At 45.8% G+C, this 19,552-nt stretch overlaps 1 protein-coding gene across 3 annotated transcripts in view; it reads left to right on the top strand.

Annotated features, from left to right (window-relative positions):
• The window catches only part of GRIP1 (glutamate receptor interacting protein 1), a 295,235-nt gene that overhangs the window by 199,554 nt on the left and 76,129 nt on the right, over positions 1-19,552 (top strand). For all 3 annotated transcript variants that reach the window (XM_066633205.1, XM_066633204.1, XM_066633203.1), the window contains exons 3-7: positions 2,693-2,828; positions 4,875-5,020; positions 11,544-11,627; positions 13,270-13,345; positions 16,722-16,867. In XM_066633205.1, the coding sequence (XP_066489302.1) occupies positions 2,693-2,828; positions 4,875-5,020; positions 11,544-11,627; positions 13,270-13,345; positions 16,722-16,867 (588 nt within the window). The remainder of the gene's footprint in view (positions 1-2,692; positions 2,829-4,874; positions 5,021-11,543; positions 11,628-13,269; positions 13,346-16,721; positions 16,868-19,552) is intronic.

Below are 19,552 nucleotides of genomic sequence, written 5' to 3'. Positions count from 1 at the left end.
ATCCATGGTGCTGGTGGCTTCGAACTGGCGACCTGTGGATGTTATCTTCAGGCAAACGGAGGCTCTACCCTCTAGACCAGACCTCCTGCCCTGCCCTTTTCCTCCTAACAACTGTTCACACTTAGGGACTGGTCATGAATGAGAGGTTAGAAAGATATTGCCTTGTCTAGTTAACAGTGAATGAGTAGGCCGGCTGTTAGGGAGGCTGTTAACTATCCTTGCAACCAATCTGTTTTTCATCCATGCCTCCCTCTTCCTTTCCCTTCTGAATCACATAACTGCACCATTGGCCACTACACAGAATCTCTGCACAGGATCAGTGGCGCAGCTACAGGGAATACAAAGCATTAAGTTTTGCAGAGACCCTCACCGCAGTGTGCAAGGGGACTGTCCCCCTCTCCTTCTGAGCCATTCCAGGTGGGGGGAGCAAAAGAGAGGCATATGTCTCCGTTTTGCTCCCCCGCCCTGGAATGTTTCCGGAGGGGGAGGGGCCCATTGCAAGCAGTGGTGAGGCTCCCTGCAAAACCTAGTGCTTTGCACCCCCTCTAGGTACACCACTGATTGGTTTTCCCTGTGTACTGTATACTTGAAAAACTGGGGGGGAAAGCTCTTACTGTTTTTTCTTCCTGAACAGTAACATCTCCAGATAATGTATGCATTCATAAACGAATCCTTTCAACATGCAATAATACCAGCACCATCATTCTAAATCTCCTAGAATACACAGCCTATCTTTCCTATTAAGTATTTCATACTTACATGGACTAATCTTAGCACTAGAAAAGATCCATAGCTTTTGCTCCTAAGGCACTTGGCAACGTTTTGCAGTTTTTGTTCTTCAGTTTGCACCAGCTCATAAACCAGTTTACAGTATTTCCATCACATAATTATAGCTTCTTACACATTGCTAGATCCTAAGACAAATGTCTTGACAATGCAATCCTATTTACTCAGAAGTGCATCCCACTGAACTCAGCAGGACCATATGGCAATACAGGTGAATGAATGAACTCAGCAGGACTTCTCTCTAGGATAAATATGGGAAGCATGGGAGTATGGTGAATTATTTTAAATAAATTTAATTTTATTATATTTCATGTTGGCATCCTTCTGTCTCGGAAGACTATGGTATCACGCTCTGAATAGTGGTTCTGGAACAGAGTGTCCCCTCCAGTGCGCGAAGCCTGGGTAAAGTAGATATGGAGGATAGACTGTTTCCCATGCAGCAAATCCCCCCTCTCCACGTCGCTAAAATGGTCCAATGGAAAGGCAGAAGCCAATACTGTTGGTTCCAGCGGCGTCGCAAGAGTTGCCAGAACGTGACTGTGTTCAGCCATGAACCATTTTATTATATTTACAAGTAATTAAATGTAATTTTAATTGTGATCCATTGGTGTTTGTGTTTTATTGTTTTAATTGTTTTTATATTAATGTTTTAGTATTTTATTACAATTGTATTGATGTTTTTATTGTAAGCTGTCTTGAGTGGGGTATTTATATTTAGATATGGCTGAATGCTTGACTTTTGAACTTCTATGTTTTAAGTCTGTGAGAACGCAGTCCTGAACTGCCAATATGCCAGAAGAAGGGCTTGCATCAACCCTTTGTATTGGCAACCTTCAGTCTCGAAAGACTATGGTATCGCGCTCTGAAAGGTGGTTCTGGAACAGCGTCTAGTGTGGCTGAAAAGGCCAATCCGGGAGTGACAATCCCTTCCACACCGGGAGCAAGTGCAGTCTGTCCCTGGTATGTCTCCCTGGCTATGGGCCTTCCTTCTTTGCCTCTTAGCCTCAGACTGTTGGCAAAGTGTCTCTTCAAACTGGGAAAGGCCATGCTGCACAGCCTGCCTCCAAGCGGGCCGCTCAGAGGCCAGGGTTTCCCACTTGTTGAGGTCCATCCCTAAGGCCTTCAGATCCCTCTTGCAGATGTCCTTGTATCGCAGCTGTGGTCCACCTGTAGGGCGCTTTCCTTGCACGAGTTCTCCATAGAGGAGATCCTTTGGGATCCGGCCATCATCCATTCTCACAACATGACCAAGCCAACGCAGGCGTCTCTGTTTCAGCAGTGCATACATGCTAGGGATTCCAGCACATTCCAGGACTGTGTTGTTTGGAACTTTGTCCTGCCAGGTGATGCATCAACCCAGGAGTATTGCAAAGACTTAAAACATAGAAATTCAAAAGTCAAGCATTTAGCAGTATCTGATCCTGAGTGTGAGAGAGAGATTTTGCTTTACAAGCTGCAGTCCGTTTCAGATCCCAACTGTAGATTCTGCAGGCCATGGTCAAACAAAGACTTAAGCATACTTAAGCCCATTGATTTCAATGGGCTCAAGCGTGCTTAGCTCCAGGTTGAATTGTGGTCTTAAGGTATAAGCTGCTTTCCCTGCAAGCTTTGCGCAAAGACCGATCTCTGATTTAGGTGTAAGTGCTCCATCATGGTTGTGGCTTTAAAATCTCTAGAATAACTGTTTAAATGGTAAAGTTGTAGAACTTGTAATTCTATCAAGGTTCAGCAAAGAAGTATTTTGTCAGCCTATTTGCTTGTAACTGTGGGGGATCCAACCATGGCTTGAACAATGATCCATTTTTGGTGTTTTAGCTTAAAAAGAAATTTAAATTTTTGACATTACAATCTTTGAAATCTTTGAATCAACATCTTTTTTTAATGGCTAATAATTTTCTTTCAACAGAAGAATTCAAAGGCTCAACAATAGTTGAATTAATGAAGAAGGAAGGCACCACTTTGGGACTGACAGTGTCTGGTGGAATTGACAAGGATGGGAAACCAAGAGTGTCCAACCTTCGTCAGGGAGGAATTGCTGCCAGGTAAACACTTCTCAAGCCAAAAGCTAGACTATGATGTGATTACTTAAAACAAAGAGAAATAATAAATGCCGAACAGTATCTATAATTTAGCATATTAGAGCAGAAACACCACAGGGCAGCCCAATCCTAAGTGTTGCTACCGCAGTTTGGTTGCTCAGTTCATGCTGTATCCTATGCTGGCTAGGAGTGGGCTGGAGGTTTCCTTAGATAAAGGTGATATTCATCCCCTTACCTGGGTAAAGCCTCTACCTGTGCAATGGGGCTACTCAGATCTGTACCCGCAAAATCACTGGTGCAAGTCCAAGCAGCCCCGCATCAGGCTTTTAGGCCCAGGAGAGGGAATAGGATTTGGCATATGCCAGCGTCACCAATCCCACCCCCCTGGGCCTGGCCCATTCCCCCTCCACCCCATTACGCTCCCTGCTCTGACCTCCCCCTCCTCCTGCGCTGCTCGGTGAGAGTTTACCTTCTCTGTCAGGTGTTTGGCCTGGATCCAATGCCAGTATGGTGATGCAAGCCTTCCTGCCTTGCCGCTTACTCTCCAGGTGTCACTGATGTGCTTTAGGGCATGTTTGCAACACCCTAGGCTAGTGTTTCTCAAACTAGGTGGGTCGCGAGCCAATTTCAGGTGCGTCCCCATTCATTTCAATTTTTTTTTAAATATATTAGACTTGATGCTACCATGATATGTGACTGCACCTGGGGAAATGTTACAGACCTGTACTTTGAACAAACTACTATGTATATTCTTTTAACAATGATAGTAAAGGAAACTTACTCCTGGGTAAGTGTGGGTAGGATTGCAGCCTAGGACAGTTAAAAAATTTTCCTGCTTGATGATGTCACTTCCAGTCATGACATCACTTCCGATGGGCCCCAACAGATTCTCATTCTGTCCCGGTGGGTCCCGATGCTAAATGTGTGAGAATCACTGCCCTAGGCTGTCAGAGCGATCGCTGTACCAATGAGAGATTTGGATTATGCAATGAAAAAGTTTAGTATTAGCTTCTCTACTGTTTCCCTGGAGTTGTGTGAGCTTGATATGCCAATGATGTCTTCTAATGACATTTCAAGAGAATTAATTTTCTGTAAATCTTTTTAAAATGTCACAGTTGAAGCTGAACAATGTTACAGAGTTTGAAACCTAATTTAAAAAAATGAAAAAGGATGTTCTCAGCACAGTTTGATACATGTTTGTTCAGAAGTAAGTTCCTCTATGTTTAAGAAGGCTTAGGGCACAATCCTAACCCCTTTTGTCAGTGCTTTCCAGCACTGGCATAGCGGTGCCAGTGGGACATGTGCTGCATCCTGCAGTTGGGTGTCACTCACAGAGGCCTCCTCAAAGTAAGGGATTGTTTGTTCCCTTACCTCAGAGCTATGGATCAGTGCTGGAAAGAACAATCCGCGTGAGAACAGTTCATCCCTGCAGTGAGCGGTTGTGAAACTTGCAGCAGCACAGATGTCTAGTTCAAATTTACAAAGTCTTGCAGTGACACTGTTTTTTTAAATGTAGTTTTCTCTGCAGCTCTCTTGTTGTTTTGTGACTAGAGTTCTGTGTTGCCCAATGGGATGGCTCCCAGGGCCTGTGGCAAACATGAGGGGGTGTGCCTAAGTGGCTGGTGGAGATGGGGAGGAAGTGCCTTCATGAGCACTTTTCCCTCCCCCTTTTCCACCAGCGATTTAGGATCTAGGCCAGGCAGGTGGAAGCAGCAGGTTGTTCTCTTCCATCCTTTGCAGGTGGAAGTCAGAGAACCACTCGACCCACCCACTGCTGCTGTTGTAGTAACAGCCTGGTAGGCCCGGGATGGGGAGAAATAGCAACAAATGAGTAGCAAATGTGTTTAAAAAGTAATACAAATAATTCAGCACGTTATATTCTAGCCAGCTTCTTTAAGTTGTAAGTTTTTATGCACTGGATCTAGAATAATCTACTCCTGTGCTGTCCTTTTTCATTTTTCATTGCTAAAATGGATCAAAAATAAAGTAAAACTGCTTACTGTGAAAACAAAATAAAGTCCTACTTCGCTTTTGCGACATGTGTTGCAGAAGTGACCAGCTGGATGTGGGGGACTACATCAAATCTGTGAATGGAATCAACCTGACAAAATTTTGCCACGATGAGATTATCAGCTTGCTCAAAAATGTTGGTGAGAGGGTCGTGCTCGAAGTGGAGTATGAGCTGCCGCCGGTCTGTAAGTAATTAGGTTTGATCTGAATTAATCTTTTGCCTTGGGAGGCTTGCAAGGCCTTTTGCTTCACACTGAAAATGGCAACGTTGAGTTGTCTTTTATGCAGTAGCTGAGTATATCACTGTGATTTATGTGTTAAAATTCACAGTTAAGGAGTCACAGCCCGATCCTGAGCTGCCTGGAGAGGGGGGCTGCCCCGGTGCCAAAATGGCAGCCACAGCATCCAACGCGCCCTGGGCAGCCACCGCCACCACCTTGGGAAAAGGGAACTCTCGTCCCCTTCCCCCATGTAAGGAAAGTAGCCCTGCAATGGGGCTACTTGATTCTGCACCTGCTATTGAGCAGGTGCAGAGTAACAGAGTTCTCGTTCAAGCTGAGAGGCTCAACATGGAGCTCTAGATCCTGTGAAGCCAAGCTCCCCACCCCTTCCCTCCCTGCTCTCTCCCCTGCCATGTCTCCTTCCTGCCCTCCCCCCACCTTCCGCCCACCTGCCCCTGCCCCGAAACACCTCCTTCCTGCCTCCCCCCACGCCCCCTTTGACCTCACCACTGCCAGTCGGTGCGGGTGACCACTGAGTAGTGGACCACTGGCGCCTACTGACACTGGCCCAGGGCAGGCTCAAGCTTGGCTAGTTCTGGTGCTGGGCGAGCACTAAGCCCTTCAAATGTGCCTTAGGCACATTGCGAGAGTGCATGTCAGAAGTAAGCTGATGTGCACAGCGCAGGATTGGGCTTTCAGGGCCCATTCTTACCCAACTTTCCAGCACTTATGCAACACCCCACCATCACAGGATGCAACACACACCCTGATGGCACAGTTACATTGAAGCTGGAAAGTTGGATAGGATTGGGCCCTTAGCTACTTCAGGTGCAGAAGTGTCCCACCGTTTAGTGTCAACCTTACCACCATAACATTTTTAGCTTCATTAATGAAGGTCAGTCACTAGCAAAACATCAGTAATTATGATGGGTCAGGTATATGTGTGGACTGAAGAAGTCCTGGTGGGCAGCATCCCAGTTGGTGGAAGCAGGACAATCCAGTGTTAGGAGCTGCAAACATTTTTGCCTCTGTTACAGCATCCAGTAGCGTAGCTAGAGGGGGTGCAAAGCACTAAGTTTTGCAGGTGCCTGAATACCTGTGCAAGCTGCCCCTCCCCCTCTCCTTTGGAGCCATTCCAGGCCACAAGAGCAAAACAGAGGCGACACTGAAGCCTCCGCATGCTGTAGTGAGACTCCCTGCAATACTTAGTGCTTTGCGCCCCCTCTAACTACACCACTGACAGCGTTGTCCTCTAGTGCAGCATTTTATACTTATAAGAATAGGTACAGACATGCACCTGGTTTCAATATGACAGGGAGCTGTTTCAGTTCTTCATAATGGTGTATGGCAGGTAGCGTTTGCCCCTTGAGGTGTTTCCCATATTTCAATCGGCTTACTTTGCCCTTTAGAACTCTTGGGAACTAAACCAAGCCCTATCTGCATAGTAACTAATTCCTTTATCTGTACAGTCTTGCGTTGAGTTCAATTTCTTGGTCGCACTGGAATCAGCTTTCCTTGTAAGCTACATGACTACGCAGCTCAAATCAAAGTCCCACACAGCTCATAACTCGATGGCTGCTGAGCTTGGAGGTGACAATGACATCATCATCAAGCATTCTGGATGCCAGCAGCCACATCCGCACAACCACTGTAGCATTCCGCAAACTCAACAAAAAAGGGGGACATGCTAGCTTTAATGTGACCCTGGGGACTGTGGGGGGGGGGGAATAAGGGCACAAACCAAAGTGCACCCTATGCTGGCTCAAGTCCCTTGCACCAGCCTCCGGGTGTCACAAAAGTTAAGGCACTTCTGTGCCACCGCGGGAGGAGGTAGGCCAGCTCAAGGACTTGTGCCAGCCTCTAGAAGTTGAATCGGACCCTACTGTGACCTATCGGTGACCTGTCTGTTCCAGCGCAGGATAGGATTGGGCTGTAAATCATATATCCTCATCCATACATGATCTCTCTATATTCTATTTTCAGTGCATCCTAGAATAGGAATTAAAGGTACAGCACAGCACACAGTTACTGAAATCAGTGGTAATTTAAGTGCTTGTCACTGTGTGCTGGATTGTGGTCTAAAAATTTCATCAAGCATGTTTTGTTTTAGATGTCGATGGTTAAATTAAATTTTGTGTGTTTATTAAGATTGTCAAACAGAAATGCTCTATTTACGATGTTGGTTATGGTTGCAAATAATTAAGCTTTGTGATCTGAATTAGAGGTTTTTGATTAACTAACCCAACTGAGCATTCACTGAACTTAATACGTTAAACATATTTATTCTCAATCAAACTGTGTTGACTCTGTTATACTACGTTTGGTGCATGTGTGATTTTTGCCCAATGAATTGAAAAATGTCACGCTACATTACTGCTGCAACCATAACTGTTCATTTAAGTTTGCAGAATTTCTGACCTTGTACAAGTATAGTTGGTAATGAGGCCGAATGATAGGTGTCTAGCCATTTCTGTCTGTATTTGAAGAACATGTGCAGACCTACAATTCCTTGTAATAGAACCACTTCTTTCCACACTTCTTTCCACCAACCCACCTCAACACAAAAGAGAACCAGTGTTGACTAATGAATAAAAGGGCATTAGGTTGTGAAAACTGAAGAATCTAAAAACCAATAGTTATAGTAGTCAGTGGCATAGCCTGAGGGAGTACAAAGTACTAAGTTTTGCAGGGAGCCTCACTGCAGCGTGCAAGTGGCCCCTCTCCCTCTCCTTCAGAGCTATTGGGGGGGGGGGCAGAGGTATTTGCCTGGCACTGGTGCCCTTTTTTAAAAATTGTGAACCCCTTTTTTACATGGAACCAGTGGCAAAGCTAGAGGGAGTGCAAAGCTCCCTCTAGCTTTGCCACTAAATTTTGCAGGAAGCCTCACCGCAGTGTGCAAGGGGCTACTCCCTCTCCACTTTGGAGCCAGGCATTTGATTCCATTTTGCTTCCCCCTCCTGGAATGACAATGAAGGGGAGGGAGGAGAGCCCCTTGCATGCTGCGGTGAGGCTCCCTCCAGAACTTAGTGCTTTGCACCCCCTCTAGCTGTGCCACTGCAAGGAACCATTAACTTGTTTATTTTGCTGTGGGGCCTGTAATAGTTTTTGCCAAAAAGCCATACAGAAATATTTTTACTCAACTATTTTGAGGATAATGTATAATAGTGAATATGATAAAGATATGAAAGATAATCATAAAAAAAATGAAAGCTGCTCTTCTGTCATTACTATGAACTTTTTCTGGATAGAATGTGCCAGCAACAGTCATAGGATCTGGCACCGCAGCAATATGGTGATTCCTGCAAAAATACTTGCAGAGCACATGAGTGTTGGCTCTCTTCAGATGAACAGTTTTATTCTGCTCACCCTCTCATCCTGGGGAGAGCCCTTTCACAGGCTGCAGAATACTTGGAGCTGACCAAGCTTGGAGGATGGAGCTTAACTCTCCCATCCTGAATTTTATCTTCTTAGTTCCCAGAGGTAGAAAAGGGAATTCTAGTCTTTCATTTTTGTTTGATCATTTCGGTGTCAGTGTCAAGAAATGGTAGCAGTTTGAGTCAAATTTTAGTTTTAGGTGTTGGGCAGCCCAAACCTAAACTATGTGGATGCAGTGGGGCTGCATAGCCTATGCTGTACCTAGTGCCGCTTTGGAGCGGGCTGGAGGTCTCCTTGGAATAAGGGGATATTTTTCCCCTTATGCTGAGTAACGCCCCAGCCTGCCCTATGGAACTACTCAGATCTGTGCATGCTGAATAGCAGATGCGAGTCTGAGAATCCCCATGTAAAGCCAGCAGGTCTGGGACAGGGGTTAGGATACAGTGGAGGCCAGCTCAACTAATCCTGCCCCTCTGTTAGGCCTGATCCACCCAGTTCTGCCCCATTACACCTCCTCCCCACCTCTGGAAAGTCCGCCTGCCATCCTCTCCCAGTCCCTGGCCTCTCAGCGCTTCATTTCATCCACCAGCCACTGTGGGCTTGGATACAGCATTGGCAGGCCTCCCTGCTGGTGCTGCTTACTTTCCAGGTGCACACATGTGCTTTAGGGCACATTTGTGATACTCTCCCCAGTTGCCGGGACTGCACTCTTACTGCTTTCTCCTTTGATTTTTTTCCACCAAATTGAAAACAAATGATGCTAATTATCCACACTTTTCACAGATTATCTATCAGACCTGAAAATGCCTCAGACTGAAATGTGGGCTGAAATATGGCCACAACTGCAATGCGCCTCTGTTTGCATCCCCTACCCTAATCATCCCCTACCCTACCCTATTTATCTCGTCTTCCCTCTCAATATCCTGGTTTCAGTGACTGCCTCCACTTGCCATGTCACCCCCTCACCCTGACTCAGAATGGCTGCCTGTGCTGTCCTCCTCTTCTCAATGGCTGTTTGTACTTTCCAGTGTGCTACAAATACCTATGTCAGCACCATCCATCCTGAACCAGGTAGCCTTGGGACTGTGCCAGCTGACAGGTGCCAAGAAAGTGATATGGTCTTAATCCTTCCAGTCAGGTGGCTGGAGGGGTTCTGGGAGGGGCTGCCCTAGAGAGGTTCCTTCATCACTGAAATGATCCCTCAAGGCACTTCCCACTGTAATCCTCTTGAGATGTATCCCTTGAACCTCACTGCACCCTCCCTGCCTGACTCTATTGATGCTGTACTCCTATCAAAGTCACTGTATGGAGCAAGCAAACTAAACAGTCCTTTCCGATGGTCCAAAGGGAAGCAGGACTCCTCTTAAAATCCCCTATCTCCTCATGGACTGGTGAGGCCCTACCTAACCTGCCTTGCCTTTCACAGCAGGAAGGGGCAAAACCTCCCCACCCACCCCCAACTGTCCCATTAAGAAAGCAGAGGTATAAGATTCTGAATTAGTTTATGTGTCTGTGAGCTGCTTTGACACCCTTGTGTCTCATTTGGTGTAACTCTTGAATGTTTTCAGAATAATTTCATACCATTGTTTAAACTCAGAAACGCATCTCAGGGAATAGAGACAAATATAGTTTTATTGAAATTAGGATGCAGTTTTAAAACTTTATTTTAAAAATTTTATTTTAAAACTTATTACATATTTCTTTACCCAGTGTGTAATTAGTCTGTGGAACTTCTTGCCACAGGAAGTAGTGATGGCATCTCACCTAGATGCCTTTAAGAGGGATGGGACGAATTTCTGGAGGAAAAGTCCATCACAGGTTACAAGTCATGATAAGTATACACAAGCTCCTGGTTTTAGAGGTAGGCTACCTCAGAGTGCCAGATGCAGTGGAGGGCACCAAGACACAGGTTGTGTCTTGTTGTCTTGTGTGCTTCTTGAAGCATTTGGTGGGCCGCTGTGAGATACAGGAAGCTGGACTAGATGGGCCTATGGCCTGATCCAGTGGGGCTGTTCTTATGTTCTTAACTACAATTCCCAGGAAGCCTTGCAGGTCTCTTGTTATCTGGTGTGCTCCCTGGGGCATTTGGTGGGCCGCTGTGAGATACAGGAAGCTGGACTAGATGGGCCTATGGCCTGATCCAGTGGGGCTGTTCTTATGTTCTTAACTACAATTCCCAGGAAGCCTTGCAGGTCTCTTGTTATCTGGTGTGCTCCCTGGGGCATTTGGTGGGCCGCTGTGAGATACAGGAAGCTGGACTAAATGGGCCTATGGTCTGATCCAGTGGGGCTGCTCTTAACTACAATTCCCAGGAGGCCTTGCAGGTCTCTTGTTTCCTGCTTGATGATGTCACTTCCATTTTGGGTTACAAGCCATGATGTGTATGCACAACCTCCTGATTTTAGAAATGGGCTATGTCAGAATGCCAGATGCAAGGGAGGGCACCAGGATGAGGTCTCTTGTTATCTGGTGTGCTCCCTGGGGCATTTGGTGGGCCACTGTGAGATACAGGAAGCTGGACTAGATGGGCCTATGGCCTGATCCAGTGGGGCTGTTCTTATGTTCTTAACTACAATTCCCAGGAAGCCTTGCAGGTCTCTTGTTATCTGGTGTGCTCCCTGGGGCATTTGGTGGGCCGCTGTGAGATACAGGAAGCTGGACTAAATGGGCCTATGGTCTGATCCAGTGGGGCTGCTCTTAACTACAATTCCCAGGAGGCCTTGCAGGTCTCTTGTTTCCTGCTTGATGATGTCACTTCCATTTTGGGTTACAAGCCATGATGTGTGTGCGCAACCTCCTGATTTTAGAAATGGGCTATGTCAGAATGCCAGATGCAAGGGAGGGCACCAGGATGAGGTCTCTTGTTATCTGGTGTGCTCCCTGGGGCATTTGGTGGGCCGCTGTGAGATACAGGAAGCTGGACTAGATGGGCCTGTGGCCTGATCCAAAAGGGCTCTTCTGATGTTCTTATTTTACAAGAATCACTCTCTTCATGGCTTCTTTTTATGTGCTCCAGCTTTGCTAGTTGTACGCAGTGATTCTGTGACCTTAGAAATATTAGATAATTACTTATCGTAGATAATGTAATTAAAAACTCTTGTTTTTCTTTCAGCTGTACAAGGCTCAGGTGTTATTTTTAGAACTGTGGAAGTTACTTTACATAAAGAGGGAAACACTTTTGGTTTTGTAATAAGAGGTAAGTTCTCCCTGCCTTTTTGTTTCTTTTGAGTTAGGTCCCTGCTTCAGTGCTTCTTCAGCCTTCTGCCCCCCCCCCCTTCTTTCAAGCCAGCAGCAAGCATTTGTTCCAAAGCAGAGCATGGAGCAGTCCTTACACCGTGCATGCACTGTGCTTCTGTGTGCAATAATTTGTAGGAGGGGTGCTCATCCAACACTAGTTTCAGCAAGGGGAATAGAGCAAGACATCAGTGATCACACCCTAAAACGCCATACCAGAAACTGCTAGTAGAACAAAGCAGCCGCACTCCCCGAATGAGGTTGCAGCAATACAGCAAGTATTGAATCACACACCCTCAAGTCCAACATGAATCATTCCCATGTCTTGATTGAGGAAGAGAGGAAAGTTTCACCTGCCTTATAATCTGATCTATCTTGGGAAATTCAACAAACATTTGTGTCCTATCTGTGTGTGGTCCAATTGTTTCGTGTGTATTATCTTGTAATCTGAATCCTTATAACACTCTGTATGGTGAGCATATGAATATTCCTAGCCCTGGATGAGGGACAGCAAATGAGAGGGAGTGTCTCCTCTCTGTGCCTTTCTCCCCAGTGTCCTTTGCCCCCCCCCCCCCAAGTGGACATGTCCTCAGTTTGAACATCACTACCTCAATAGTTAGTTCTTTCAATATCTCTAGCAGTCCAATCCTATCCTGGGCTGTTGCAGCATCTGCTACGGCCTGCATGCCAGCAGGCTCCTGGCTGGCTGGGAGAGGTAAGCAATGGAAAATCTTACTTTCCCTACTGCCTCATGGCCCCTGAAGGGACCAGTTTGTGTGCGACCTGGGGGATTGGGATACAGTGGATGCCCCTGCAGTTCGCTCTCATCCTGCTCTGTTCTGCCCCAATCCCTATGCCACTGCCAGCTGAAACCCCTCAGTGCCAATCTGTGCTGCACTGTCAGAGGTGTGCCACCTTCCATCCTTTGCACCAATGGGAATGCTGTGCCAATCAGCAGACCTCACTGAGCACTGGCGTACCATGAGGATAGGATTGGGCCATAGGTCCCTTAACCGAGAACAATGGCAGAATTTTTACGCATGATGACTTTCAGTGTTTTATATGCTGCTCAAATATTTTACCGTAATTTTGAAATGATAACTGCTACAGCTTGTCTCATTCCAGTGCTTTCGGTGGGGCTTAGGCTGCAATCCAATGCACTCTTTTCTGAGAGTAGTCTCTACTGAAGACAATGAAACTTACTTCTGAGTAGATAAGCATAGGATTGAGCTCTTAGTCACAGCTCACTTTGTTTTGATTTTTATCCTTGTTTATCTTATAGTTTCATAGTAGCTTACAATTTTTTCATACATGTTAATAATCCTGCCCCAAAGTGGCTTGCCATCTTAAAAGGAAAAAAAAGTTATTTAGTCAGATCTTGTTCAACAGTCACCAGGGTTTTGAATGGGCATCATATACCACTGAGGCAGCTGCTCAGGATTATTTCATTGGCTTGACAGTTTGATATTTTATTGAGAAGTTCGATGCTTTATTGAGGTGTTCTGTTGAGGCTAGTAGAGTTTTTGAGATTTTTTTTGTTTTGTTTGGAAGTGAATTTTGTACCAAAAAAAGTAAGAAGTTGCCTGTTTCATTCTCTTTCCTAGGTGGAGCGCATGATGACAGAAATAAATCTCGCCCTGTTGTAATAACATGTGTTAGACCTGGAGGCCCTGCTGACAGGTACAATTCATCTTCTGCAGTGCACATATCCATACAGAGAGAGAGCTCGAGAGAGGAGGGGGAGGGGCAAGTGAAAGACAGACATCTGCAAGCACAATAGATACTTCCAAGTCGAATCCATTGCACTTTATAAATTATACATTTCATTCTACTAGTAACAATAGATGTGGCACAGAGCTGCGTCGTATGCATTTCAACTAAGAAACCAAACTTGTTTTGTGAAGTAGACTTGAGTCACATTTTTACATGCTCCAAGTGGAATATAGCATGCTTTGCAATTTGCAAGTTGATTATTTTGCAAATTGTTTTCTGGTCACCTTCAAATGGCTTAGTTTCAAGAACTTGTTCCACTGATTTCAAGATTTTGTTTCTTTCACTCTTGGAAAAATATTTTTAATTGGTTTTTTGTTGGCATTGTTGTAAACATTAGGCCAAATTCTGACTTTCTTACAGGTTTTATTGTGGTGTTACTCAATAAATTCTTCTCATGAACCCCATTGGAACAAGAATGTTACGGTTTGGTCATATGAGCAAAATACTGAAGGGTTGTAGTCTCTTATTAATGTCATTGAAGATGCAGTGATTCCTTGTAGATGCTGTCGCTTGCCTGCCATTCTGTTCAATCATGAAGCACATCTGTGCACGCAGCGAGCATTCAAATGAATGGGGAATAGGCAAATACAAACCCTAGAGTTTTTGGCGGCTTTACATATTTTTCTCTGAGACCTGGGATGTGGAAATGTATAGTGCCATCAGCTATGATCCTGCATTCCATGCTTGGTGCACAGGCTGTGTATTCAGATAATAACAAGCACGGGAAAGCTGAGTGAGGTGAAGTGATCAGAAGGGCTCTTGCTGCGCCTCCTTGCTGCCCCTTCCATTGGCCATTCTTCCACAGTGCCAAGGCCTGCCACTCCATCCACTGGTGCACCCAGCAACCCAGAACTGTGCTCAAAGCTGCATCTGCTTGTGGTGCAAGCATCCTGTGGGGGGTGGGGGAAGCTGGGTCACTGCCTCAAGGAGTCACCATCATGCCATATTTGTAGAGCTGTCAGCAAGAGAGGAGGCGGTTCTGGCTCTTCCTGCCCCCCTTTGCTCATTGGCCACACCTTTCTTGCCATCTTCCTGTTGTCCACTGTGCCTTCTGTATATGGATAGCAGAATAATAACCCTTCTCTTTTTACCAGCTTCCCATTGGTGGAGTGTTTGGGACCCTGTTTGGGGATCCTTTTGGATCACCTGACTGGATTGGGGTTGTAGCGGCATTCTTTTGTAATCCTTTCAGAGAGCTTTCAGTGGTGACAGTCCTGAACTGGTCTTGATATGGGCTAACAAGCTAAGATTTAATTGAGCCAAGACAGGAAACAGGACATGACTGCTTGTGGTCAGCAGGAAAGCCAATCAGGATTGATTGTACAACTTGTTTTGGATGATGATACACACCTTCTGAAAGGCCACCTTTGCAGCTCGGTGGTGCTCTCGGACTCATCTTTGTTTCTGGATAGGCAGATGGTGACTGTGGTCAGGCAACCTTTGAACAGCTAGTACGCCAGCTACACCCTTTCCTGAAGAAGACAAACTGGTCGTGTTACCCACATCCTGGTTAGACCATTGCAATACACTCTATGTGCTGTTGCCTTCAATAATGTTGAAACTGCAACTGGTGCAGAATGTTGCAACTGGTGCAGACAGAGATCTGCTGCTACATAGTCATACTGGTTCTCAAACCCAGTACAGAATTCTGGTTATCACTTGAATCTAGGGTATCAAGGAGACTGCCATCCTCTGCAAGGTCCTGTTCATCCATTGAGATCTGGGGGAAGGAGGCTCTGCTCTTGGCCCTCCCACTGTCTAAAATGTGGTTGTTAGGTATACACGGCAGGACATCACTTCTATGTAGTGATGCCTTCACTCTGGAAGTTCCATTGTTGAGAGACCCATCTACTTCTTCCTGATCATTCTGTTCAGAAAGGCCTTCAATATCAGTTAATTTATCCTCCCTGAACTGTTGCCTGCCATTGTGGTTGCCTACCTTGATCACAGTGCTGCTCATTTTTGTTAAACTATTTCAGGGCCCAATCCTATCCAGCTTTCCAGCACCGGTGCAACTTCAATGCAGCCCCAAGGTAAGAGAACAAACGTTCCCATACCTTAAGGGGGCCTCTGTAACTGCCGCCCCACCACAAGATGCAGTGCATACCCCATTGGCACAGCAGCACCAGCACTGGAAAATTAGATAGGATTGGGCCCTCACTCAAATATGCCATTTTTAAAACTACATTGTTCTAGTTTTCACTTGGTTGTACCAGTGGCATAGCCAGAGGGGATGCAAAGCACTAACTTTTACAGGGAGCCTAACTGCAGTGTGCAAGCGGCCCCGCCATCTTCCCTTCAGAGCCATTCCGGGTAGTGGGAGCAAAACTGAGGTGTTACCTGGCTCCGAAGGAAAGGGGCCCCTTGCACGCTATGGTGAGGCTCCCTACAAAACTTTGTGCTTTACACCCTCCCTAGCTACACCACTAGGTTGTACACTCTTGGGGGCCCAGAAGTGCCCTATTAATTTTAGTATAAAAGGTCAGCGGTGAGGGAAGAACGTTTGTGTAGGGCTCTAAGCCCCACACGAACACTCTGGACCCACCTCCCTTCCTCCCCACTCCCTCCCTCCAGCACGCCTCCCCCTACCCTCTCCCCACCTCCTGTTTCCTCTGCACCCTCTCTCCGCCCACCTTCCACCACCCTGGAATGCCTCCCCCCCCACCTCTCCCCCGCCTCTGCTCACCTTACTGTGGCTCAGCGGTCCAGCCAGCACTGGCACTCACCCAGTGATAAGCCTTGCAAACGTGCCTTACAGCATGTTTGCAACAATGTGCACCGGCATTAAGCCGGCACGTCGAGCCCAAGATTTGGCTCTAAGACCTTTATATTTAGGCAGGCATTAATGACCTGAGCATGGGCCAATGGTTTTGCTAACCTATATTTTAATGTGGGTTGTTTTGTCTCTTCTTATGTGAGTGCTGTTGTACCGGGCTTCAAAATAAGTTTTCAGCTTTCTTGAGTTTTTAGGATTTCAGACTGCAATAGGCACGTTTGTGTTTTGAGAAAAGGGAGTACATCAGGCAAAGAAAAACATCTGTGGTTACAAAGAGTAATATCAATAACCGCATTACTTAATCTTTTTTCCCCCCCTCACTGATTTTCTGATTAAAGCAATTCCTTTTTCTTCATGACCTCTGAACTGCCCTATGATCAGAGTTAATGTTAAGGGAAAGACAGTTGGGCAGGAGAAGGGCACTCATGAATCTCTTTCAGTGAGACTATTATCTCCAAATCACATTATATGAAATTAGTAATGACTGTTCTTTTCATCTTCTTTCAGAGAGGGCACCATCAAGCCTGGTGACAGGCTCCTTAGCGTGGACGGAATTCGGCTTGTTGGAACATCACACAGCGAAGCCATGAGCATCCTCAAACAATGTGGACAAGAAGCCACTCTGCTGATAGAATACGATGTCTCAGTTATGGGTATGTTTGGACTGCTGAGCTTTTTGTTCTGGGAGCCATTGGTGACATTTTACCGCCTGGCCTCTAAAGGATGCTTGAACAATGATTACGGCCCGTTATGCCGCTAGTCACACAGATAGTCCCATCAGCGCCATCTCATTAATCTTTCCAGGTTCGTGGAGAGGTGAACAGTATTTTATTGTAAGCTAGAGCCTGGCTATTTTATTGTTTGTAGGCTGAAAGCAGACTGTAGCTCCACTCAAGATGGTCACTCTCGACAGTGATTCAGAGGAAGCTTGCTTGTACACAGACAGTGGTTTCTCACAGATAGTTAAAAACACTCTTAAGTGGTATGATACAAACCTTTCTGTCTGTTTGGTGACAGAGACAGTAGTACGTGCAGAAGGAGTAAATTCTGAAATCTTTGTGTGAGGCAGCAAAAAGAGAGATTCTGCCACTATAGGAATTTGTCTAGAAAATAATACAATAATTTTATTCTAAGATTAGAAGAGGTGGTAATTTCCCAAGATGGGGTTTTTTTTTTTTCTTTCAAGAGAAATTATTTTTTTCCTGAAAAGACATACAGTTTTCAGTTATACTCTTTAGAAAATACTCTTAGAAGATGTAGGGAAGGTTAAATATCTTCTCAAGTTTATAATAAATAATGCCATAACTATGTCTTCAGAAAAAAATAGCATGAGCATATCATCCTTAAATTAGTAGTCTACGGAGGTTGCATAAAATAGCAGGCGTTAATAGTTTTCTTTCATGTTTCATAGTCTGTCTTGCACGAGGCCACTGACTGGGAGAACGGCTTGCATTTCCTTGTCATACTGGATTTAAGCATCTCTTCAAGAAGAGGGAGGGCATGAGACAAATCAATTGTGACATGGTTATCCCAGGACACTTTCCCCTGCAGTATCACACCCTGACACTGATTATTCTGTACAGGAATGTAACTATTACTAGATAGCATGATGCAGACAGGAGGACTTGGCTCTGCAGAGAAATTGGGGGGGGGTCCCTTATGGGGCCCCAGTGGACCAGCTCTTCTGCTGGTGTGGCTCTGAGAAGCTTTGTGAGGGCAGTGCAGGCACAGAGTAGGAGTACAGGATATTGTCGACACCACTGCCACTAAGATTCACCCCCGGCCCACTCTGATATGCCCCCAAATGTACCTCTCTGCTGACGGATCTCCATCAACAGCCATCTGGGGGATGCTGTTGGTGGTGCTCTGCCTTCCAGGCCTTGACCCCACTGGTGGAGACTGGTGGAGAAGCTGCTGTGATGGCATACCAAATGGATAGGACTGGACTGTAATTAGAATAATTAGAACTGCAGCTGGCAAGGTAGATGTTCTAATGTGTTTTTTCAGGCTGGATGAAACATTTAAGAAAATCTGACCCTAAGATTTAACTCTAGGGGAAAACTGAATTTTACAGAACTGAAATATTCAAGCTTAGATCCCAAAGTATCTCACTCTTCCTCAAAAGAAAACAACAATTAAATCATTCTTGAGAGTCTCTGAGTTTGACGTTCGTATGTGCGAAGAGCAATCTTTGTTTTGATGTTAGGCTTGCAATCCCAAGCATGCTTATAAGAGACTTAAAATGTTTAAGATGGTGCTGCACAGCTTTTCTTTAAGAATACAGCAGATGCCATTTGGATATATGAGCAAAGAAGCTTCAGCAACTTTCCTCAGATGATGAAATGCTGGCTGAGGCCATTCTTTCTCCACGGCTCAATGCTGTCTTCAGATCAAACACTAGCTGGAGTGTAAGATGAATGGAAGATACTTGCTTTTTTTTGTCTTGCTTCAAAAAATTATATAGGTTACCAACCTTCTAGGCTATGAACAGTATTGACAAATTCCCTCACCTGCATTGAAAGCTGTCAGTGCCACGTTTTCTTGACAAGCCAGTGCAACATTTTCAAAGCAAAATGTTGGCCAGCTCATGTTAGATTAACTCGTCTTCCACTGTCCAGTCCTTAAAGGCATTTTTTGGACCTGCTGGGAAGAGATCACATTCCATTTCTTTATGACTCAAGTTTGTTTTTGTACCACAGACAGACTCGGATCATGCCAAGAATGTAACATCTTTATAACTGAAAATTTTTTGTTTAGAATTGTTCTGGCTGTAACAAGGGGCGCAGGCAGGCTGGTCAGGGCCTCTGAGAGAACCTTACTTGAAAGAGAAGTATTGGAGCAGGTCCGCAGCTTGGGGGTCCACCTGGATTCGCAGCTGCTCCTGGATTCCCAGGTGGCAGTTGTGGCTAGGGGGGCCTTCGCTCAGCTTCGGCTAGTGCACCAGCTGCGGCCGTACTTGGATCGTGCAGACCTGGCCACAGTGATCCATGCCACGGTGACATTGAGGTTAGATTATTGTAACGCGCTTTATGTGGGGCTGCCCCTGAAGACGGTTCGGAAACTGCAATTAGTGCAGAATGCAGCGGCCAATGTGGTTACTGGAGGTAGGCGGTTTGACTCTGTCAGTTCGCTTCTCCAGCGGCTGCATATTCGTTTCCGGACCCAATTCAAGGTACTGGTTTTGACCTTGGGCTATACTGCTCTGGGCCAGGGTATCTCAGAGATTGCCTACTCCCGTACAATCCGGCTCATCCTCTTAGGTCATCAGAGAAGGCCTTTTTACAAGTGCCGCTGCCTAGGGAGGTATGTGGGGAGGCGGCAAGAAACAGGGCCTTCTC

The sequence above is a fragment of the Tiliqua scincoides genome, chromosome 7 (assembly GCF_035046505.1).
Source record: "Tiliqua scincoides isolate rTilSci1 chromosome 7, rTilSci1.hap2, whole genome shotgun sequence".
Classification (NCBI taxonomy): Eukaryota; Metazoa; Chordata; class Lepidosauria; order Squamata; family Scincidae; genus Tiliqua; species Tiliqua scincoides.
Note: the sequence above shows the minus strand (reverse complement) of the source record. Positions and strands in the feature narration are given on the sequence as shown.